At 35.1% G+C, this 25,968-nt stretch overlaps 1 protein-coding gene across 2 annotated transcripts in view; it reads right to left on the reverse strand.

Moving 5' to 3' along the window:
• The window catches only part of Exoc4 (exocyst complex component 4), a 722,212-nt gene that overhangs the window by 514,065 nt on the left and 182,179 nt on the right, over positions 1–25,968 (reverse strand). For both annotated transcript variants that reach the window (XR_010044694.1, XM_003467878.5), the window contains exons 8-9: positions 9,748–9,893; positions 4,799–4,887 (exon numbers count right to left, since the gene is read on the reverse strand). Coding sequence is in view for 1 of the 2 variants with exons in the window: in XM_003467878.5 (XP_003467926.2) it covers positions 4,799–4,887; positions 9,748–9,893 (235 nt within the window). In the remaining variant the exon portion in view is untranslated. The remainder of the gene's footprint in view (positions 1–4,798; positions 4,888–9,747; positions 9,894–25,968) is intronic.

The following is a 25,968-nucleotide window of genomic DNA, read 5'->3' on the forward strand; positions in this document are numbered from 1 at the left end:
GGAAAGTCAATTCTCAAGTGGTTGGAGCTTTATAGAATATGTTAATATTAGGGCTACCGAAATGCTATTGATTAAACAGAATAAAAATGGCACTCTAAAGACAGTATCACTGAGTACAAACAGGAGTACTAAGTAGCCCCACGACAAAAAAGAACTGTAATCAAAACAGTATACATTTTTACTCCAATCAATGTCTGTTAATAAACTCTGCCTGTTCATGAGTTTTACCTTTATAAATCAGAGAAGATGTATCATATGACTCCTACTCTGTTTATTAAAGCTTCCACTAGGGCTTCTCAAATAAGAAAGCTTCTACCTACAAATAAGGAAATATAGAGGATTTTCTTCATCAAATATATTGGGATTAAATGCAGGCAACCCCAATTCCCTATCACATACTTTTTTAAGACCCCAGCATTATGGCACTGGTGTGTATCAGTGAATAAGACTTGCATTTGGGTGAAAGGGAAGTGTAGAAAATCAACATATTAACAAGTAAATAATATATGTGCATATTAGGAAAAGTATTATGGGGCCGGGGATTTAGCTCAGCGGCTCAACTACTTGCCTGGTAAGTGCAAAGTTATGAGTTCGATCCCTGGTACCAAAAAATGTTTTTTAAAAAAATGTATTATAAGAAAATTTCTTAACTGTCACAATAAAAGATTGCAGAATGTAGAGGTAGACATAAGAAGAGGTCAGGAAACAATAATGAAATTTCAATAGGAGACACAGATCTAGAGGTGCTGTGTGCATAGGCATTAACTAATGCAAGGCTCCAGGCATGTCAGGAGAGTTTCAGAGCAAACACAGAATAAGTTCCAGGAAAAACACTATGTTACCTAGCTAGACTCAGGAGAAACATGAAAAAGAAAATAGTGGGTTAAAAGCAAAGTGAGAAGAATCCAGAAAAGTAGAATCCACCAGGATGGCAGTCTCTGGGAACCTCAAGGAGCGTCAACTAAGTTGATTGAAGTTAAGGAGAAAATCAGAGGCAAGAAAGAAGAGGTAATCCTTCTACTGCAACAATGGTAATTTTTAAAAGGACTATTTTACTTTAAATCAAAATCATCATTCTAATTTCCCGATGTTTAAACTTCTAGCTTACTATTCACAATATGCCCCTAAACATCGAAAATGACTCCATGTTTTCATTTGAGAAATTTGAGGCACAGATTGATTAGCCTAAGAGTTTATTTTGGTTATGAGCAGAATTATTTTGACGGTTTTTTTATCCTCATGAGATAAGGAGCTCATCAGTTACCTTATTCTCCCAAAGCATTGAAAATTAAATCTGAGAAGTTATAGTCAAGCTAACTGCTCATTAAACCCCTTTCTTCGCCTACAGCACTGCAGTCTAAGTAAGCAATACAATGAAGCAAGAGTGGCTCAAAACAACAGGAAGTCGATGATTAATGTACACATACACAAGCTAGATTTCCACCTGTTATCTCACACACTTTGAAGTAGCACCCCCACCTCCTCAGCTGAATTGCCAAAGGCAGACTATATAATGAACCATCTGTACCACAACAGTTAGAGCCAACTGAGATGGGTTGATAATACCAAAGAAATCTTATTTTTACATTACACTGTCCCTTGTGCATTGTTAGGCTGAGTAATATTTTTAATTACAGGATAAACTGAAGATATTAACAGGAACTTAACTTTTTAAAATTTGAACTTTTTAATGCTACTTTGATGTTCTCTATGGTAGATTATTTCTGTTGCTCCCATGCAACAGAAAGAAAAATTGACCCCCATGAACCAAACCACTGGGAAGCGAAGCCTGTAGGTATTTGGTGTTGAGAATAGACAAAAATCTTCTGCCAGTCTCTTACAATTTGACAGAACTATTCAATTATGCCTTTTCAAGGGTAAGCTGAAATGCAGATCACACTGTGGTTCTTGGATGTGTCAGATTAATGGAACAACTAAAAAAGGATGGCCGTTTTTAATGGAAAATAGGTGTGATTTCCTGCCTTTTTCCTGCTGAAATGATAAAAGAGAAACTCAGAGAAACTTCTGCTCCTGAATAAATGCCATCAGACTTTTACAAAATCTAGTCAGCTGATTCATTTTCTCACCAACCGCATGAGATGTCAGCTCAAGTGAAATATTTTTAATGATTATTATGAACATGATGTGTTTCAAGACTGCTTTTTCACTTATGACCAGAGATACTTTTCCTGTCTTGCCACACACTATAAATGCAAAAGACTGACACTTAAAAGTTCCACATTTGAATGAACCTCTTGAAAGATGGGAAAGTTATAGGGCTTCTATACCACCCTCAAATAAAACTTCTCTGTAACTTGAATTTTAAAGTGTTTTTTAAAATACATATAGAAGTTTCCTCAGGGGCTAGACCGCTCAGGAGCAACTGCCCTTTTTCATAAAGCTTATGGATAGTGTGACTAAAGAGAACAAACCATATGCATAGCCTGTACTTCTCCTTAAACTTCAAAACACATGGAAACCTAGGAGGCTGATGATGGCTGATAACAAGCTCACCTCTTCTTCTCCTCAGTGATCTTTCTACATACTTTGCACAGTGACTGTCCTCATTCTTTCTCTGACTGAATCAACTAACATTTAATGAACATTTACTGTATGCAGCATTATGCAAAGCACAAGAATTAAAATATTATTAAAATACAATTTCACTCATGGACCATATAATTTTATGACAAACACAAACAAGATTGCACCCACGATTAATATGTAAAGTACTCAGGAAGGGAACATAAAGATATGGCAGGACTACACAAACCAGTGTACATGTGTTTGTGGTATGCTGGGGAGCAGAGTAGCCAGCAAAGAAAATTGTCAGAATAAATGACCTTTAAATTTGACTTAGAAAGCTGAGTATGATGTAGATGAATAAAAGACAAAAACAATGAATGTGAAAACTCTAAACATTCAAGGAGAAGGAAGATATTACATTCATTGTATGTTAGATACTTATTTAAAAACCATATACAGCTTAACTCTTCTAACTTGCACTACCACCTCATGGGGTAGGTACTATTATTTTTAAAAAAAATATAAAAGAGGACAGAGGCCACATACCTTAATCAAGGCTGCACAGTTGTAAGTTTTTAAACATAGACCAACTGTGCCTAGAACCTCCTACGCTGTATTGCCACACTATGCTCCACTGGCTCTTGAGAGATGAGGGACCACGGAAAAAGCACTACAAATTGTTCTAATGGCAGCAACACAGTGTTTTTGTTTCTGTTTTTTTGGTGGTGGAGGTGTTGTTGGTGGGAGGGTGATATACCAGGAATAAAGTGTTCATTTGTATTGTCTAACAAAAAAGGTTGATAAGGCTTGTATCTGAGCGAGTGACAGCCTGTGTTGACTGTTGTTGTGAGTATGTGTCCTAACTTTTCATCTTAAAGTAGTAAAGGAAAAGCTTCACTACAGAGCAGGATGTCAACAGAAGTGTAGGGCAGGGAAGGAGGGGAACTCAGCTCTGTAGGAACTCTGTATTTCCTACTCAATCATGACGTAAAACTAAAAAGGCTCGTTATGATATTTATTAATTTTTTTATTTAAAAGATTAATTTTTTTACTGACACAACAGAAAGAGGAGAAAGAGTACAGGAGGAAAAAATGGAAACTGCTTTTGTAAATTTCAAGGTGGGGAGAGCTGAAGGGAGGGAAAGGGATTAGAGGAAAAAGAAAGATATATTATGTACAGGTACAAATTCTCTATGATGAGTGTGTGTGTGTGTGTGTGTGTGTGTGTGTGTGTGTATAATATACTAATAAATTAATTTTAAAGAATTTTAGAATGATATGACAAGGATTCAAAGAAAGGAAGGAAAGATGGAAGAAGAGAGAGAGAGGAAGAGAACAAGGGAGGAAGTCGGTTTTATCACCAGTAAAGGAATTTAATACAATAGAAGTCAGGTGGAAAAAAATAATGGAGGCCAATTTGAACTATTTCTTCAGGCAACTCTGAAAAGAAATACAAAGCAGGGCACTAAATAAGGCACTTACACAAACCCTAGATAATTTTATACCCCCAAATGATATTTCAAGTACAATTTCAGCTCCTGTAAGAACTGTGTTCTATGCAGCATCATTTCCTTCCATACTTTGTGGCCATCCATTATGAAAGTCAATGTGGAGAGTCCTCAAAAAAAGAGAAAAATCTCTAGAGGTTCCTTTTAACCTAGCTAGTCCCCTTCTCGGCATCTTCCCAAAAGAACTGAAAGCATTATGTCCCTGTGATATTATGCACACCTATGTGTATAGTGGTACTGCTTGGAAACAGCCCAAATATCTATCAATCAATAAATGGATAAAGAAGATGTGTTGTCCAATCAACATAATTTTGGGGATACTTGATACCACACTATACAGAGCCATCTTTATTCCCTTTAAACAATGCCAGATGTTTTATTTGCCTTTTTCCAAATTTCATTTATACTTGCCATACTCTTAAAAGGTGTCAAAAATAATAATGAAAAGAAGAGTGATAGTAGCCATCACAGAAAAGACGCATTGTGCTACATCCTGACTAGAACTAGCTGCTAACTAAACAAGAAGAGCCTGGCCTTACCTTTTTTTGCTCAAAATTTCACTTAAAACATAGCATGTATAAAGCCCTCTGGCCACAGTAATGTTTTTTTAGATCCTTGGCAGTACATGCCAGAAAATTATAGAAGAAACAGAACAGAAACTCTTTAAATGTTTGTTTCTAGAAAAAATTCGGTACATGCAAACCACAAACTTAATATGCTCTTCCTCTAGAAATTAATTTGTTCAAAGAAGTCCAATCACCTACCTTGAAGTTCTCCACTCCGACTGTAGAGCTCTCTTCTCTGCTCTCGCAAATAGGCACTCATACTGATAGCATGGGACGATGATTCAAATCTGCAGTGAGAGACAGGGTAAATAAGTGACCAGGGAGCAACAGCACAGGTGGTATCTAGGGTCGCACTCCAAAAAGTGTTAAAAAGGCCTTCTCTTGGTATATGAGATACTCCCTGGTATTCCAAATCTTGACATTTTGGGTTAACCATAACAGGGCTAGAGACAACAGCCCCGGACCTTGATTTATAGACAACATTTCTGGCTAATACTCCTCTATGACAGTATTTGTATCTTTTACTTATTCTTCATTTCAACTGGTACAACTCTGAGTTGCCTCAACCTGCCTTTGCCTTTACACTAGCACCATCCTTTGACGGGATTCCTACACGCTCAGTACCAATAGTATCCTTTGGTCATTCTTATTTTTGTTATTTTCCAGTTTAAAACCCATCAATGACTACTAAGTAACACCACAGACATATTAGCTCCTCAAGGGAGAATTCTTGCCTTTCTCACTCCCCCAGCTCAAATACTAGTACAAAAGCATTAATGGAAATAATGCTGAATAATAACATCAAAGCAAAGCATATTTGTGATCTCCCTAAATGTCCTTAAAAATGCCGTTTCCAAGTGGCTGCTAGTTTTTAATCTGCCATCTTCCCCTCATAAAATGCTCTTGAAAATACCAAGCTATCAAGTGTTCATTCATACCTAACTAAAAACAGTTTTTCGAAGCTCAGAGACAAAATTCATGCTAAAAAGCAGTCGCTAAAAACCAAAATAATAAACACAAAAATGAAAAATAATCAGGTAAAATAATTGGATTCCATTTCAAACCTTAAGTGTTACAAAGGTAGGAAAACAGTCTGACAAAAGAGAAAAGGAACCTTTCTATCATTCTTGCCACCAAGGAGTGAACAACAGCAAAATGAAAGAGCAGAAGTGACAAAGGGGTAGGTTTCAAGCAACAAGGAAGGAGCATAATAATTTTCTTAATTATATCTTCTTTATCCATTTGTTAACAAGGAAGATGAATAACCAAGATTGATGTCAGTCTGAAAGGGAACACTTGCTTTACTTGATCTTCTCTCTGCACCCCACCAAGAACTAAGAGACACTCCCAGCTGGATGGAAAGCAAAGTGGGCAGTATTCAAAAGTGCCACCTGCCAGTCAAGTGCAGAAAAGAAGCTACTGACCTCTAAAAGGCATGCTGACAGCCATTGATCAGAGATGGCGAGGGAAAATAATAAATTCTTCAGCAAAGAATACAGAGTTACACACTGTACAGTATGAGAAATTTAAACACACTTAATTAACCTTGGCTGAGGGCAATTAAAGAGGGTAATAAAGTTCTTCACAGCAGTGAGAAAAACAGATCACAGCTCTCCAAAATCTTAATCCTTTAGGACCTGATGTATTTTTGCTACTCAGAAATTCTTTTTATGTTGCAACAAATCACAGATTGATACAATCATCAGTAAAAGAGACTTTAGAGGTTATTCAATCTCACCTCTTTATTTTATGGCTGAAGGCACTGAGGCCCGGCAAAACAGGAGAGCTGCTCAAGAACACACAGCTCATTAAAAGGAGAGCCAACACTAGAAGTAGACAAATGTCTAATAACCTCCTAATTCCATGTCAGTGATGATAAATGTGTAACAATTAAACAAGCTAATTTTTTAATTTCCAGCAATTAGTTTTTTCATCCAATACCACAACTTTAGAAGCACTGGCTAAATTTTGGAACATGTTTCTATGATCCAAGGTTGAAAGGTAGAGGTTACTACGTTTGTTACCTAGATGTATTCCAAAAGCCCAGTTCAGTCATAGGTGGGGTCTTTAGCAGGTGACTGGATCACTGATGAGCACACAAGACAATGGATTAGCCCACTGATGAGCCTGTAGCTGAATGTGATATTAGGAGGTAAAGTCTGGTTGGAGGTGGTAGGTTTTGTTGATGGCATGGCCTGGAGGTTCTGTCTCCTTCCTCCCTCCCTTGTTTACTCTCTGCTTCCTGCTGAGAATATAAATCCCTTTCCTATCCCTTCTGCCAAGCCACCCTTAAAGCCAACTAAATATGGAAGGAAACATCTACAAACTGTGAACTAAAATAAACATTTCCTCTTTTGGGTGTTTCCTATTATGTCTCAACAATGAGATATTAAGACAAAGGTGACTGTTGAGCACAGAATCTAAAAACCCTTTACTTTCTACAATAAACCTACACAGAATGGTAAGTTGGGCTGGTAGGTAGAGAGAGAGAGGAGGAGGAAAGCATAGAGGGAGAGAGGGAAAAAAAGAGAGGGAGGAAATGAGGGAGTGAGTACACAGCTGGGCTGGCAGAAAAAAAGGAGGGCTAGGAAAGGGGAAAGCAATGCCTGCCTAACCAAGCAACTCTGAGACAGTTTTGGTTGCTTCTCGGGATTTGGCAAAAAAAAGATTAATGAATTGTTAATAAAAAAAAGATATTTGAAGTGGTACAGCCACTTAGGAAAAAATCTGGCAGTGTCATACAAAGTTAAACAGCATGCAATCCATCAATTGTGCTCCAAACATATTTACTCAAATGAGTTGAGAACATGTCCATGTAAAATCTTTGTACAAAAGTGTGTATTACAGGCTTTATTCTAATTGTGAAGATATCTTCCAACAGGTGAAATAGATAGGTACGCTATGGTATAGTTACACAAAGGAGCCTTATTCAGCAATAAAAAGAAATTACTAAAAAGCCCACAAAAAGAAGTGAGAGAAACAAATATAGCTAAGTGAATGAATGAAGTCTGAAAAGGTAACTTTATGCATGGTTCAAAATATGGAATATTCTTGAAAGGGAAAAACCACAAAGACAATAAATATATCAGTGGTTTCCAGGGATCAAGAAGGAGTGTAGGGAAGCCTACATGAAGCACTTAAGATATCTGGAGCTGCATCATTCAGTATGGCATTCTATTAGTGGGCAGGTGACATCATGTATTTACCAAAACCCCTTAGAAATGCACAACAAAAACAGTGAACCCTAACATAATTTATGGCCTTCAGTTAATAATATTACAGTAATATTGGTTTATCAATTTTAAAAAATATATCATTAATGCAAAACATTAATAGGAAAAACGGGCGATATAAGGGAATTTTATACTTCCTGCTTTACTTTAAACCTACAACTACTCTTAAAATAATTAAGTCTATTAAATAAATTTTAAAAGATTAACAGGATCACATCATATTTCTTTCTTTCAGAATAGAAATGACAAACATCTTGCAATTGCCATACAAAGAACTGCTGATTTGTTGGGGATGATAAGGCAGAGAGGTAAGAGCCAGATACTTTAGTGTTAAATAAGAAAATCATCACATTCATCCTTATTTGATCAGATAAGAACTTTCTCATATTAATATCTGGATGGTTTGTTACTTGCAGCCTGAAGTATTTTACCTGATACATCTACCCAATGAATAAACTAAGGAAGGAGATCTGTCTTCAATAAACACTAAATCTCCTATCCATTAAACAATAATTTAACTTTGAATCTTTCTTTAATTATTATGAGTACTATCAATCCAAAGTGAAACAAATCTCAAAGGTTGTTATGATTTGTGTCTAGATGTCCCACCAAAGCCTCATGTGACTGATCATACGATTTTTGAATCTAGACTGTGCAGTGCTGAGATTAAGGGTGGATGACTGCCAGATCAATTCTAATGCCAGTTGACTGATATAATATAAAGGACAAAAAGGGGCTCATCTCTGCCTTTACCCTTGTTGCTTTTGTTGCCTTGTGGGCAACATGAATTGTTCTTGGCAAGTCACTCTGCCTTGGAGCCAGACAATTACGCACTGAAAGTTCTACAGCCGTAAGCTAAATAAACCTTTTCCCCTTTAACTTTGGGTGCCATGTATTTTATCCTAGCAATGAGAGAAAAATAACTAAGACAAAGATGGAAGATTAAAATATAATAGAGCTTTAGCTACTGCAAAAGAATTCAAAGAAATAGAATGATACATCTTGCATTTATAAATAAACTTTATATGTATCTGTTAAATCCTCAAAAGCATACACAGGTCTGAAGTTAGATTGCCAGAAATTAAACCTAGTTTCACCACTTGTTAGCTATGTGATCTTAGCCTTTCTTGCATCTCAATATTTTATATGGATGATTTGATTAAAATAGCATACTTGCCTATAAAGTCATAATGAGCAAAAAACATAATTCATAAAAATGGTAAAAATCTCAGCTAGTACATAGTAAGGAATCAATAAATGTTAGCTTCTACTATTTCTCCTGAAATGCTATAAATCAAATTATGTTTAATTAACATTATTTTGAAAAACTCACACATAGGAAGCACTTAATCAATGGCAGTAAACAATACCAATAATAACATTAATAATATTAACTATTAGGTGTTACCAAAGACACATAGCTTGAGCATACTGCCTTCTAGAGTTAATCAAGAAAGTAAATTTTTAAAAACTTTCAGATTATTTTTTAATTGAACAACCAATCATGTAAATACCAACAGTATGAACATAGAGTTATATAACGTCATTAACTGTTACTTTTTTGTACTTGAGGATTAAAGCAGACATACATTATTTCCTTTGGTTTCAAATAAAATTCTCTAGAGATGTTTCATTTGTCTTAATTTTATATAAAGTTCCCCAGAAACAAATTTTAAAGAAATTTTTATTAGTTTTAGATAGTTTAGTAACCATATTCTAAAATAGCTATTCAAAATTTGTCACATTAACTTATATTAAAAAGTAAACAAAATTAACATATGTATCTATCAACTATAAATTATTTCATATCAACTTCAGCTGGAGAAAGTAATGGCTGACAATAAAGCAGAAAATCATCCTACTTGAATCTAAAACTTCTTGACACCGCTTTCTTAGCAGCAGAATAATACGTACTTGAAAAGCGAATTTTTTGGCCTTTGTGGTTTCTTTTTGGCAAAAAAGGCTGCAAATTCTCGTCCAGTACTAGCATAGCTGAGTTGAGCTGATGGTTCTGAAGCTGTACGAGTATTTTTCATGTCCAAGTATTCTGTCAACAGCATCTGTGCAAGCAGATAAACAGCTTAGTTTACACACCTGTAACGTGATGTCTACACATCTAATTCTAAAACCTCATTTATGACATTCAGAAATATAATAACCCAGCTATTCATTTTTCTATCTGGACATCTGAAGCAAGACTCATTATACCCAGAAAGCCATCTACTTTTTACCTGCTCAGAGCCAAGAGAGTGGTAGTATTGGTAAATAAGGATAAAGGATATATTCTTACTTAACATCACTGTGTGCCAGATAACACGCAGAGTCAATATCTTTCTTTAATTATAATATAATCCTCATTACTCCAAACTACACAGCCCTTCGCAGCCAAGCCCTAATATTTACTTTGGGCTTACTATGCTGCAGTTGAGGTGCTAAACTATGTAGATGTACTATTTGTTTAAAGCATAAAATTTTATCAAGGAAGTCGTCAGGCTGTAGCATAAAGAAATGGGACTCATAGATGTTCAGGAGCTACAATCCGTGGTGGGCCAATTCCAAAGATGGCGCTCTTACCCCTCACTCTAGCAGCACAATGGGTAAACTTCCTAAAGAGAGTGGGGCTAAAAGAAGCTCACAAGTCATAACCTGAAAAATTTCCAGGAAAACTTCCATCTTGAAATGAAAAGAAAAGCAACTGTTTTTCTGATCAACTACTGCAAACAGATCCTACTGATAAAATCAATTCATTTTAGACCCAAAGGAGTTGGGAACTGAGCTTGAATCAACTACTCTACCATTCTAAAACAGCAGTTTAAAGAGTTTCCATTGCTACAAAAGAAAATTATAGATCTATAACAGAAATCATTAGAGTTCCCAAGAATATATGGTGGGGATTAAAACATAACATACCGTTTCTATAATCACTCACACATTAAAATAATAGGCCAGGATTTCAACTATGTTTAATGGCCTCTAAATCTATTCTCTTAACCATGAAATTCTATTCACACTAGTAGCATTCAGATACAGTGTAAGACTTAGAGAAATTCTGAGAAAACTGAAAGATAAAATCGGGTAATACATTCTTCAAACTGTCACCTTGATTCCCAAAAATATCATACCAGAAGTAGTGAAACAATATACCAATATTTAAAGTTAAAAGATTTCCATTTAAAATTCCTAAAAACCATCACGGTAGCCAGATAATGAAATATTAAGAGAAATATCTATATTTTTCAAATGGTAGTCTAATTTCTCATATAGAAGTCCTAAAATATTCTGCAATTTAAAAAAAAGTAGAAACAGTCATCTTGAAAATGGAATGGCTGCTTATTTAATTGTACTCATTATCAATGGCAATTGTACTATTAAACTACTATTAGTATGGTCTTTTGAATAGCTCATTATTTTGGTGTTCTGCATAAAACAAATGAAAAAATTCTGAAATTCCAACAGTACACATGTAGATCTTGGTCTTATATCAAACACTTAATCAGCAAAGCCTAGATCAAAGACTTCATGTTTTGTGTCTTTTTTGTCCTGTTTCCCCACAGAACTCTTAACAAAAAGACCTGATTTAAAAAACTTTCAAAAGAATGTTTTTATTTATTTTATGCTTTCATTTATTTAACATTTATTCAAGGTATTTTTCTAGATGTAACCAAAACACCCACCAAGATAGAATTCTGGCAATAGAGAACCACATAGATGACTAGAAACAAAGGAAAAAGTAGTAAAACATTAAGGATGAAGAAATGTTTATGAGCATATATAGGAGAAAAGTGTGCCTATTCAGGACAATGAATAAAATCTTCAAGATTGTAGCACCACAAAAGGACAAAAGTAAAATCTTAGAATGTGTAAAACCTGGCAACTGGAACAGAATAAGCAAAGAAATAGTGCTGGGGGGAAAAAGGCATCACAGTAAACAGTGACTATTTTAGGTGACATAAAAATAAACAATGAGATAATCCTGGAAAGACGTACATGGACAAACTTCTAACTATCTTTAATATCAAGCTCATGGGCTGAAGGCAAGTAAAAAAATGAGGAGTCAAAAAAAGGCTTTGAGTAGACATGTTAATAAATACATGGTACATAAGTTAATCTTGCAGTACATATAATCATACTCTAGAAGAAAATGACACTGGAAACCAAAAAATGATTACAGAAATTCTAAAAAGGGAGGAGAGCAAGAAGGGAAAGCCACCTGTCATGGTTTATGTAGGTAGCCCCCAAAAGCCTCATGCAATCATGGATGCAGCCAAATCTAGAGTTTAGGATTGGTTTGTTGTCTAGTACATGGACTGGTGGTTTGTGAGTGCTACACCCATCCAGGGGTGGAGCTAGTATACAGTGTAATGGCAGGAAAAAGTCATATCTTCTCTCTTTTGCTCTGTTTGCCCTTGCTAAATGCAGCCACCATAAATTGCTGCCCGTCAGCCATACCACTCTGCCATGGAACCAGTTGAATACAGACTGAAACCTCAAAAAAACTGTAAGAAATAAACCTTTCCTTCCTTCTTGTTAGGTGTCATGTGTTTTGTCTTAAGGACAAGCAAAAGTAACCAAGACACCCAACAAGGTAAATAATATGATATGATAATAATGAATAGGTTTTATATTGAAGTAGTGGTAATGCGATTATGTTCATATAATGAAGTATGAACCTGACAATCAACATGGGCAGAAAATAAAACTTAACCAGTTCTGAAAAGCAGAGGAAAAATAAAAACAGTAGCTAAAAGAGTACACATTTGAAGTACTAAAACTACTGTGATGCCATGAACAATAACCAGGACTGCAGGAGAGCAGGTTAAGTACAGACAATAAATTTAGTTTGGAATATACCACTTTGTAAAGTATACAAATAATTATAAATGTTTACTCCAAAATACATAATATGAAAAGGTACAATGTTGATGAGATTTCCATACTTCACAAGTTAACTTGCATTAGGACTGCTAAGTGTGTATCTCCAACCTCATAAAAAGTCATCAGTGCTTTGAAGGACATATATGCTCGAATATCTGTAATCTATCCAAAATAGCTTTAGAATGCCTTCGCTAAAGTATAATTCATGCACTATAAAATTCACTCAATACAGTGTAGAGTTTGATTTTTAAGTAAATATACATAGTATATTGTTGGGGTCTGTGCGTAGACCCCAATCTCCCAAAAAGGTGCATAGTGAAGGCTCAAAGGAATAAGGCAAAGCAACATGGTCTTTAGGGCTGCAGGAGGAGTGAAATCTGCTAGCTGGCCAGCTGACTGATGCTATGCAGCCTGTATTTAATTAGAATAAGCAAGAAGTTCAGTGGACAATGGAGGAAACTTGAACAGGATCTTGGGGGGGGGGGGTGGTTCAAGGATCCTTCAGAGCAACAGATGATGCTAACCAAAGAAAACTATCCAGAAAGTCACCAGGTGGCCTCAGCTGTGGCCTATCTTGCCCCCGAGTGTCTCTTCCTTCTCAGTTCAATCATGCCCAGACCACGCCATAGCCCTGCAACTCTCTACAATAGTATATAATCATCATAATCATTTCAGAATACATACATTATGATCCTAGCTACAAGTTTTTCATAGATGCCTTTTACCAGATTGAGAAAGTTCCTTCTTTTATTAATCATCATTGGAGGGCAAATGCTTTGCTGAATCTATTGAGATGATTCCATAGGTTTGATCCTTTATTCTATTATAGTGTATTACATTAACTGATTTCTTTTAACAAATCCCAACTAATCATTGTATATAATGTAGTTAAAATGCTAACAGATTCAATTTGCTAATATTCTGTTCAAGATAACTGTATCTAGATTCATGACAAAGAACACTCTATACTTTCCTGTGATATATTTGCCTATTAGGATAATACCGCCCTTAATAGTATGTGTTGGAAAAGGTTCCATCATCTCTATTTTCTGAAAGAAATTGCAAAAACAGGGCTGAGGATTTAGCTCAGCGACATAAGCATCTGCCTGCAAAGTGCAAGATTGTGAGTTCAATCCCTGGTACCTAAAAAAAAGAATTTGTGGAAACAGATCCAACAAACTCTGTCTGGAGATACAAACTTCACTACCACCTCTCTTGAAAGAAGTAGAAAAGGAAATAAAGACTTCCTGATTTCTCTCTCTCTCTTTCTCTCTCTCTCTCTCTCCACCCTTGCTGTTGTGTTGAAGCCATTACCATTTTTCTGATCATCCAGAATTTTTTTCTATGTAAGTACTGAGATTGAACCACAGGGCTTGTGCATGCTAAACAAGTGCTACACTACTGAGAAACTCCCCCCATCTCCAGGATCAAAACTTGTATTTAGCTGTGACTGTCTCCAAATTACCCACAAGTCCTATAGTTCTAATATTATATTCACTTCATGACCATTTCCTTTTCTAAATATTTTATTCCTGTATTGATCCTTTAATATCAGATCCTCATCCTTCACATAGATTATAACACAGTCTTTCAAATAATCATCCTAACTTACACATATGTCATTCTATGCCATAACATATTACCAGATTAGGCTCAATATAATCAATCCTTTAATAAAGTCCCAATCAACCTTGGTAAGATAAATTTCTGTTAGTTCTTTTCACACCATTACCAAGTGACAAAACTAGATTTTGTCCAATCCCCTTAAAAGCTCTCAGTTATTTGTCAAGTAAGAATTTCTTTTTTTGCAGAGAGGGGATCCTTCTTGTCTATAACTACTGCCTCCATCTGTCAAACATAAATAAATCAAGAAAGTTATGATGCTAAATAGAATTTAACTGATTTTAATTAATCATGTTAGTTCTAGCCAAATGCTACTAATCAGTGTTCAAATGCATGAAGAAGATGGCACATGCAAGAGAAATAGACATAGATACTATACCTTTGAAGTTTTGGCTTTCCGTAGAGGTGTTTTGTTTGTCTTGTTTTAAAAGTTCTTTTTGCAAGTGGTCTTTTTATGTCATTTCCTCTTAGTCTTACTCCAAGTAGCTGCCTCTGTTTTCCCAGTAGATATCAGTATGTAACATGTGATAGGTAAGATAATTCATTCTTATTCTATTTTCTAGTTGGAGGACAATATCCCAGGAGAAGACTTACATCCAAATTGAGGCTATCAGGCAACCAGGGAAAATATCTCCATAAGATGCTAACTGGCCTTTCTTACTGTTTCTGTCAGATATTAATAATTTATATTCACATACAGCAGACGTGGCATACGTAGATACTTTGGATTAATCTCCTGATTCCCACACATATGCATATATTTGTTCATATCTATACACATACACACACGCACATACATAAGATGAAGGAATATACATGAGAATATTGTGTAAAAAGTCATGATTTCTGTCTTCCAGAAAATTAACATTTTTATTAACTGTCAACTATGCTAACTCACTCTAATTGAAACATATACCTCAGTTTAGATCTCTCAAGGAGTTTATCTTGTAGCCATTTACCTTCTCTCCTGCCTTTTAGTTTAAGCCATGTGTTCTCTTTGTATCTCTGTGACAGCTAACACAACATAAAGTGGGTCCTCTCTAATAGGTTACCTAAACTGAAAGTAAGATGATCTAAAGGGCAGCTATTTATTGATGCTCCACAGTCACAGATGAGCTCCTCAGAGTGTAACTACAACACTCACAGTGAAACTTCAGGCCTTTTGAAGTACATTAATTTACTCAGATTACAGGAATACTATGTATTAAATTTCTGCTTCAATGAGATAAGTGCTACCCTAGTGACCTGAAAGAGTTAATGTATATCGGAAAAGATGAAAATTACTCTCAAGAGAGAGAGATTTATTGAATTAAGTAGTTAAGGCATAGCATTTTCAATTAATAGATCAAGTACTAAAGACCCTTTCATATTGGTTATCTGTAAACTGTGAATATTTACACACATAAAATATTTGCTTATAATTCATTCAAAACGAGATTTTTAGAAATATCAAATGTAGATCAGATTCAATTAGCATTTATTCTGTACCTATAGAGTAATTCAAACTATGTTACGTGTCTTCCCATTAGGATTTTTTTTTTAATTTAAAAGGAAAAAGAGAAAAAAAGCAGAACAAAACAAAACAGTGTAAGGGTGCAAGTAATTCAGAACTACAAAAAAACCCAAAAAAACAGTAAGCTATCACCAGTTAATAGATTACACGCTATCATCTTAGAAACCGTGTTTCAGGTCACAGGATCAAAGCATACAAAGTGAACATTCAAACAGTGAGACTTCAAATAGTTGTGTTCAGTAATCCAATCAAAAATATTAATATGGTCTTCTATTTAACACACCCAAACTTCCTTGCTGTTGTATCCTTTAGGGCACTATTTTTTCCCTTTCTTTATTACAACAAAATTTACACATTTTGGGTTTTATTGCTCCCTTAGATCTTATTACTTTTTTTTACTTTTTTATTGTAAGAGAATAAAATCAAGCATGAAACCTTGAAGACATAGGGGTAGGTAGAGAATTCATGAACAGGACTCAAACTGCACAGGAAATACTTCCCAGAATCAATAACTGGGACCACCTCTTATTAAAAAGTTTCTGTAAGTCAAAAAAAATCTCCAGCATAGTGAAAAGAAAACCCACAAACTGGGAAAAGATCTTAGTGAACTCCCCCTCAGACAAGGGACTTTTGTCTAAAACATACAAAGAATTAAAAAAACTCAGACCCCCAAAATTCAAAGACCCAATCCAAAAATGGGCATCTGAGATGAATACACACTTCTCAGAAAAAGAAATACAAATGGCAAATAAATACATGAAAAAATGCTCATCATCATTGGTTATTAGGGAAATGCAAATTAAAACCACACTGAGATTCCATCTCACTCCTGAAAGAATAGCTAGGATCAAGAAAACCAACAACAACAAGTGCTGGAGAGGCTGTGGGGAAAAAGGAACTCTCCTACACTGTTGGTGGGAGTGTAGACTGGTACAACCTTTGTGGAGGTCAGTCTGGAGATTTCTCAAATAGCTAGGATTGGAAGTCTCATTTGTTCCAGCTATTCCACTTCTAGGCATATTCCCAGAAGAACTGAAAGCATCATACCACAGTGATATATGCGCACCAATGTTTATAGCAGCACAATTTGTAATCGCCAGATCTTGGAAACAAACCAAGTGTCCATCAATTGAGGAATGGATAAAAAAGTTGTGGTATTTCTATACAGTGGAGTACTACTCAGCTATAAAGAAGGATCACATTGAGGTATTTATCAATAAATGGGCACAGCTTGAAACCATACTCATAAGTGGAATAAATTCCCATTAGGATTTAAGAAGTATGTTGTGAAAACTAGGGGAGGAGGGGGAATGGAGTTTTGAAGGCACCATATGCAAAAAAAAATAAATGGTTCCTTTCTTTAAGGTGTCCATAAAGAAAAACTCACATGAACTCACCAGGATCAGGCTCTTGCAAGATCATTAAATTTAGTAAGGTATTTCTTCTGAAATATATATATATACACACACACACATATATATATATAAAAAATCCCTAAATATTACATATATAAAATCCATAACTATTATATATAAAATCTCTAAATATTATATATATAAAATCCCTAAATATTATATATATATTATCCCTAAATATTATATATATTATTCCTAAATATTATAGATAGATAGATAGATAATTTTTTCCCCTAAATAGAATGACACATCCTGAAACCCTAGCCTTCCTTCAAGGATTAGCTCCTAGCCCATCCACACAATTTGAAAGATCAATTTATCTAAAATCATTCAAATTCTTATGGGACCCACAGACCCAAAATTGGTAATTAATCACACACAACTGCAAGTTTTACTTCCCTCATGTTTATCTCTCTCTTTTTTTAAAGAGAATTAAAATAAAAATAATACAGAATTTCAAAACAAGATGACAGGAAACATTTTTATTGCATATTGTTATCTTCAAAATAGCTGCTCAGGTTACCAGAAATAGGCACACAAAATTGATCAAAAAATATAAGCACTAACTGTTCCTTTCAATGAACTAATAGAATGAGTAGTGCAATTATTTTAGCTCTCGAGTGTGTGTGTGTGTGTGTGTGTGTGTGTGTGTATTTCCCATGTATATCTCTTAAGTTCCCAGTTTGACTAGATGAAAAGGTACTTTATCTAATACTACTCTATATGACCATTATTTTCAATCAAACTGAAATATCCTATAAAAAATCTTCATAACAAGAGAAGTGCTTACCAGCATTCATTTCCAGGTTATGTAAACCCCTGGATCCACAAGAAAAATTCTTTCCTTAATACAAGCAAAATCCTTTTGTGTGAAAGTAATGACGTATATTCTTGGAGCAAAACATTAATATTAAATTGCTTTTTAAAAGAAAATACTACCTATCCACCATTTGGTTAAAGGAATGTGTGTGTGTGTGTGTGTGTGTGTGTGTGTGTGTGTAAAATCAGCTTTTTTGAAGAAAAAAATCACATTTATACTAGGTCTGTGATTAATACAGACCATTTTACAAAATTCCATGTTAATTCAAAATGTAGCATTAAATTAATTTATTTACTGCAGTTGAGATTAGTCTACAATTTAAAAGATTAGTAAAATGAACTACATTGTTGGATTAAATGAGTTTACAGTAAATATAGAAACATTAGATTCCAAAAATAGACAACTATTTCACTGATAGTTCTCCCATAAAATTTAATTTTTCTAGCTTGGTTTCTATTTAACTTTATATTTCTGCATTTTATTTGAACTTTTATTTAAAAGCAATCTATGCTGTTGAATTTTTCATAGTATAGAAATATATAAAGATTCAAGTATTATTTAACAGTATGGTTCTGTGATGTATTTTATTGAATTATCTATGTTAGTATTTTCATTGATTATTCTTGCCAACTGTGCAAATACTAATGAGCAGTGTCCCGGACAGATGAAGTACCTAAAGAAACCCATGATATGCATCAGAAAACAGAAGCTAAATTCTATCATAAAGTAGGGTGTGAGAGGTTCCCTGATTGGCACCATATGATCCAATTATATTCCACCAGCTTTTAGTTATTTGCCCTCCATTATGGCTTAGATTTAGTATGTTCCCCCAAAAGTATTATATATTCAGAACCAGAGTTTTAAGAGGATTACAGATTTACTAACTTTGATAAGTTCATAGTTAAATGTCCTGTGAGGCAGCAGGATGCGGCTGGAGGAGAAGGGTCACTGGAGGCATACCCTGGTCCCAGCCCTTTCCTTGTCATTTCTTAGATGCCAAAAATTGAGCAGTTTTTTCACTGTCAAGCTGTTTCTACATTGAACCTGCTATCTATCAACTGAAACCATGAGTCAAAATAAACCTTTTCTTCTTTGTGTGGTGTGTGTCAGGAATTTTGTCCCAGCAATGGAAAAGCTGACTAATATACCTCCCATCTCCCATATATAACCAAATATCTCAACTTGTAAATTATATTACATGTTCTGCTTCAATAAATACAGTTCACCCTCTGCCCCTATGACCCAAGGGCAATGGCTGAATAGCTGCAATGTCTAAGTCTTCGCAAAATAGTAGTTGTGTACATGAATTATTTCTATTAACTATACTTCAATTTTTAATTCTCAAAAAAGGCTAACACAGCCAGTAGAAAGATGGAATAGTTCAGTGAAGTAGGGTGATGAATATGATTCCACATGACACGAGAGTGAATGTTTGTAAACATGATTTGAGAATAGCAAGGAGGAGGGAGAATTTTTGCTTAAGTCTTACACAGGAAAACTGCCAGAGCTCCACCTAATTATCCTTGGCACTATTCTACCACTCAGTAATAAGCTCATACCATAAAGCAAGTCATAGAAAAGAAAAAGACAGCATGCTATTTAAATACCACTCATGTTAACGCAGAAGCAATACAGTAAAATTCATGTACCTCATGTTCTCTGCTAATTGCTCAAGACATCCTGCTACACAGAAGACAGCAATAGTAGCCGGTCCTAGTCTTCTTTAAATGCCAACTCTTAATAACAAAATCAAAAAAGGTCTTAATTGCATTTACCAGGAGCTCATGAACTTTAAAAGTTGTTAATCAGATTTCCATGTAAATGGAGTGACAATTAAAGGTTAAGTACAGGTTTCTGAAATTTCAGAAGTTGAGAATATATTGCCCTTCACAGGGGAAAAAACTCAGCCTTGACAGGAACTAAACACCTTAATTAAACATGCAGAAGTGCCATGCTTGTTTTTACGTGAAGTTCCATTTCCAAATGTCAAAGTTAATCATGCACTTGACTAAAAATGTGCAACATTCTCTCTGCCAGAGAAGAAATGCTTTAGTATTCTTCTCTGACCAGACATCTCCAAAAATCTCTGTGGTGTCTCCATACCTAATGCCTCCCTATGATACAAAAACTTTTCTACAAAAAGCTCTTAATTACTCTCCATCAGAGAAGTAATCTAAAGTCAGAAGTTTTTAATCAATTCTGTTTCATATTTATGTGGCTCAGGAGATGCGTGAGGTGCTTCTTCCATAAATTTGCTGCACCTGTGTCCCTAGAGTGACATGTTGACAAATGAACACAACATCTTCTCAAACTCCAGTAAGAATTTATGATTCCTTGAAAGAATATATTTGATCAATTATAGTGTCATCACAGTTGAAAGCAAAACCATGTCTTTGGAGTGCACTTCAGAAAACATGTAAGGGCTGGTATTCTGCAGGGTAATAAACGGCAACCCTAAGCCCCAGAGTCAAGTCTTCATTCCAGCTCTAACACTCAACCTCAGAGTCTCCAGCTTAAGAGGAGCTAGGAAAACAACCACCAAGTGCAGTAATGAAGGAAATGAAGAGCTGTGTAGTGCTCTAGACAGAATAACTACAGGACTCAAAATCAGAAAATATTTGCAGTGTGCTATCTCGCTAAATAAAAGTAAATAATTATGCATTAATCCAAGTACACATTCATGAAAAATAATCCCTTTTAAAGCCCTAGTTTTTATTTCTGATTATACTCTTAATTCTCTCTTCTTCCTCTTAAAATTCTGGGAAAAATTCAGCGTTTGTTCACTACAAAGTATCTAGAGCACAAGTTTAAAAAAATGGATTATAAGATGCTACTGGGTGCTACAGCTACTACTACTATTAAAATTACTTCTCATAACAATACTTTAACTATTAAATTTGGCCACAAAACAAACCAACAGGCTTCAGTTTTTTAAAAATCCAAAAGTAATACAGTACAGTAAATATTCAATTAAGAATAATAAAAGGGGGAAGCAGAAGAAAGAATTTTAATAGTTACTTTCAGATTATGCCTCTGCTAAACTATAAAATCTTTTTAGCAGAGTCCATGGCTGTCTCTCAAAAGGATATGCCAGCTCCAAAGGAGAAGAGTTCAAGGTTCAAATGTTGCTATATGCCTGTAATCACAGCACTACGGAAGCCTGAAGCAGGAGGATCCCAAGTTGGGGCTCAGGTTGAGCAATCTAGCAACTTAGGGAAACCCTGTCTTGTTTTCAAAAAGGGAGGGGAGCAGCGTGCTGGGGATATAGCTCCATACAAAGAGCTATCTCTGGGTTCAATCAATCCCTAGTACTGAAAGGAGTTAGACGGTAGAAGGGCTTCCCCTCTTCCAGAGAACTGCTTTTGGGGATTTTATATTTTATTCAATTCCATTAATATCAATAAAGCTTTGCTAATAATCTGATTGAGAAAATGATCCCAATCAATATGAGAAGCTCTAAGCTGTAGAAAACAAGTGTTCTAAGCTAACACATTTGCCTCTAGCTAGAGTCCTCTGGGTAACAAATGGCATTATAATAACATTGTTGAGTAGGAATTATATTAGTCTGCAAGACAGAATTTGTTAGTAAAAAAGTGACTAATTCTCATTTGTGTTCCCCAAAGAGGTTTTCACTGAGTCTTGGTGTACAGGTGTTTGCATTCAATCAATACAAACTGAATAAATGTTTCTTATGCAGATGAAACCCAAAATCCCAGTCTCATTTAGTACACTGTTCTCCAAAAGTAGGTTTACCTTACAAGATAGACAATCAGGACAGGGACTTAACAAGAACACAATGCCAAATTCTTAAGAATTGGTCTTCAGAAACAATCTCTTATAAATCACTACCATAATATCTACCAACAACAAAAATCACACTGACCTGTTGGATGTTTCACAAAATCAAACTCATTCCACCATCTGTGTCTTTTTTCATAGAGTCCTACTATTTGAAAAGCCACCTCATTTCCCTCCGCTAAATCAAATTCAGTTTCCTTTCATGATCCAACACAAATATCAACCTTCTGCTAATCTCTCTGTTCATTCAGCAACTATGGATTGAATGCAAAGTCTTTTAATATATACTGTACATACAGAGGTGAATAAAGAGATCTCATTGCTCTTTACTGTTCTCCTATTCGTTGACTTACACAAATAATTCTGCAAAAAAGAGTAAATCTAAACGAAAAAGACAAAAAAAAAAAAAATAGAATACACATCATGGAAAAAGTATACACTCAAAAGTACCACCAATCCTGCAGCTCCTAACTTGGTTCTTTTCGCTGGTTCTTCATATTCTATGGTCTGTTCCTTTAACTTCCTCTATTAGTTTAAACTATTTATGAGAACTTTCTCTGGGCTGAGCAATAAGCTGAACACCTTCATTTGTCAGTTAAGTGCCAGATGGAGTTGAATTCATTCTCCAAACCACCTAGTGTGTCTTTGTCTTGTGATACCTGATACCCTATTAACTATAGCGAAGTTTTAAACACTGTGATCATTTTTTTATTTAAAGAAAGATTAAACAAAACAGAAAATAGGTAGAAATAGTACATACATTCAGAGAAAAAAAAAGAGTAAGAAATCACTAGTTGATGTCATTTTACAAATAGTTGCTCAAGGTACAAAAATGGAACATGTAAAGTGGGAATTCAAACAGACTGCAAAAAGTTCTAATCAATTGTCCAACAAAAACTTAGTAACATGGTTGTCAATCCTATACATTTAAACATACATGCAGTTATCCATAGCTTCATTTATGTTAAGATTAAACAAACTAAAGCAGGTTAAAATCATTTTGAACAAAGAATAATAGTATTGCTGGATTTCACTTCATGACACTCCATGATCAGCACTGGGTACTGTAGTGTCTTCTTTTTAAAACTGAATTTAAAGAAAGACTAAAAAAACAGAAAATGGATAGGAATAATACATAATTTCAAAGAGAAATCACTAGTTGATGACTATAGATTGTCTTCTTACAAATAGTTACTCAAGATACTAAATTGGAGCATATAAAGTGGGGATTCAAACAGTGAGATTGCAACCAGTACTGTTCAACTATCCAACAAAAACTTAGAAATATGGTTATCAATACTCTACACTTAAACATATATACAGTTACCCATATCCTCCATTATGTTGACTTTCAATAAACCCAAGCAGGCTAATATCACTCTGAACAAAGAATAACACTTTTGCTGGGTTTCACATTATGACACTCCAGGATCAGCAATGGGTATTTTAGTGTCTCCTTTTCTTCAACGTATCTGTTCATCTTGAGAAGGCACTATTGTGCTCAAGATGATTACCAGCAGCATTCAGAAAAAATAGTGGCATTCAACTCAAGAGTCTCCTACGTTGGCTCGTACATCAATCATTCATTCAACAATACAGAATCCAATGTACTACAACTACCCAGGCCACAAAGTAGCTCGATGAGGTGCTTTTCCCACTTAAACATTATTTGACTATGTGATCACGTAAGTGTAAATTATAATGGTGTATTCCTCAAAAGCAATAGATTTTATCAATCCTGGCAGTGGCATTCTTTCACAAATGAAGCTATAATAATTACTGCCTATATTACTGGCCGTGGTGCAGCCATTCTTTCATCTGAAACCACAACCCAAACATTTACTGCTCACATGTTGGCCTTTCTAGAATCTAATGACCCATATAAATACAGTGATTCCAAATTCAGTTATCATAACATAAAAGAAATTAGAACCACAAAGGACAAGGAGTGATTTCTGGGAAGGAGTGGCTTTCATTTCCTTAGCATTTGACTTTCAACTGATAAAAATGTATTTATGTTTAAATACCAGTTTGACCCAAGGACAGTCCTTGTTAGCACAAGTTGGCAGGAAAAAGATCTTTTATTTTTTACAATTTACATTCTCACAGATTAACTCTATTATAATCAATAATCCTCAAATTAGTGCTGGGACTGTAGCTCACAGCACTGGTCATTACCACATAGATACACACACTCACACACACATGCACACACACATATACACAAACATGCACATGCATGCATGTACCTCACACACAGAAAACAACTATTACCAGAGAGTAAACTGAAATGTTCCCATTAACAATATAAGGCAATTTAATTTTTAAAAATAATAATTCTCAAATTAATAAATAACACAGGTTTGTTATGTCTTGGGAGATGACAGATGAGGTAAGAGCTGTCCTACTAGTGTTGCATAAAATTCTGTTACTTTTATTATCTAAAATATCACTAGGACCACTAGTAAGTCATTTAATCTTTAAGTCAAAAAAAAACATAAATGACTTCCAATTATACGTGCAGTTTTAAGCGTCAGTCAGCGCTTAACTACTTGAATGACTACAAGATCAGCTTTATCCACTCATTTCAGCTCATTTCTATATTCAAATTTTCAAATTCATAAATTCTGGAACAGCTCCAAAGAAGCCTAGAACTCACTATAGTAAAAAGGTTCTACGGATAACAAATTTAGAAAATATATTTCTTTTTCACTTGTCAGCCATGATATTTTTAACTGGAAATCACTAATAGGAATCTGGGTGGTGGTATTCTTGAGGTTTGTCAGATTACTTGAAAGTTGATAAGAAAATAATAATCACATATTGCCATCTTAGAAATATGTTCTATTCTTAGCAGTGAAGGAACTGTATGTCTTGTAATATTTAGCCTGAAAAAACACAAACAAACAAAGCAATTCCTCCGAAAAAAAATGAAGAATAAAGAATCCACAATAATAAGTGAAAGGCTTGTTGATCCAGACCGCACACTGTAGCCAGAAAAAGCCTCAGCCAGAATTAGGGAGCTCCTGTCTCCCCCGCCCCTAGAGATTTACCTATATCCCCCACCCTTTGGAACCTGCCCCTGGCGCCAAACGTGTGCCAATGAAATTCCTGTGCATCTCTAATGGCTTTAGGGCACTGCCCTAAGCTTAGGCTACTTATATTCCCCCACGCCACGTGTCCACGTGAGAGAGATCACCAGATTCCAGCGGCCAGCACGCCAGTCCTCTCTCCCCGTGTTCCCAGAATAAAGGCCTCTTTTGTTTTATACTCCTCATCTTTTGGAACTATTTTTCATCTTCTGGAAATAATCCTATCAATAAGGGTTAAAAATTCACAATAATAAGGTTATTTAAGTAAGGAAGAAGTTTCCTGTTAGAAATAAACTAAGAACATTTTCTGACCTACTGGAAACTTAATATTTAGAATGCTTCTAGTCATCATGTGTGAATAAGAGTAAAAATGTAATGGTAGCCTGTCGCTAGTTCTCTTTAAGGCTGACATTTAAAAGAAGCTTTAATCACAGAATTCAGAGCTTAATCATGTCTTAATGTGCCAATGCTGTTAAAATACTACAGTGATCTCAACTAGAAAGAATCAAAGAACAAGTCCTATGCCCTACACCAGCGGAGTGGTAAACTTATGGCAGGCACGTGTGCTACATAGGGCTGCTTGTTATCACTAAATTCTAAGAGGTTCACCATAGACTTCATGATCTTCTATTAACTACAAAAGTGGCTCAATCCTAATATCAATAATAAAGTATGATTTTTCAAAAGAAAATCATCTTGATTTCAAAATAAAGATATGCACTTCACTTAATATATAATGAATAAATCTTTAATTGTATTAGAATTCTATATGATGTGCCAGGTGCAGTGACGCATGCCTGTAATCTCAGAACTCGGAAGTGTGAGGCAAGAGGACTGCTGTGAGTTCAAGGCCAGCCTGAACCACATAGTGAAACTCTGACTCAAAAAAACACCAAAAAAAGAATTATATACAAGGAAGAAAATTTTCTTCAGCAAAAAATATACTATTTCCTAAAAGAGAAGAAATTATTCAAGAGGTGATTCTTTTACTATAAAGAA

Source organism: Cavia porcellus, unplaced genomic scaffold (assembly GCF_034190915.1).
Source record: "Cavia porcellus strain 051 isolate PalLab524CR breed Dunkin Hartley unplaced genomic scaffold, mCavPor4.1 scaffold_2, whole genome shotgun sequence".
In the NCBI taxonomy this organism is placed as follows: Eukaryota; Metazoa; Chordata; class Mammalia; order Rodentia; family Caviidae; genus Cavia; species Cavia porcellus.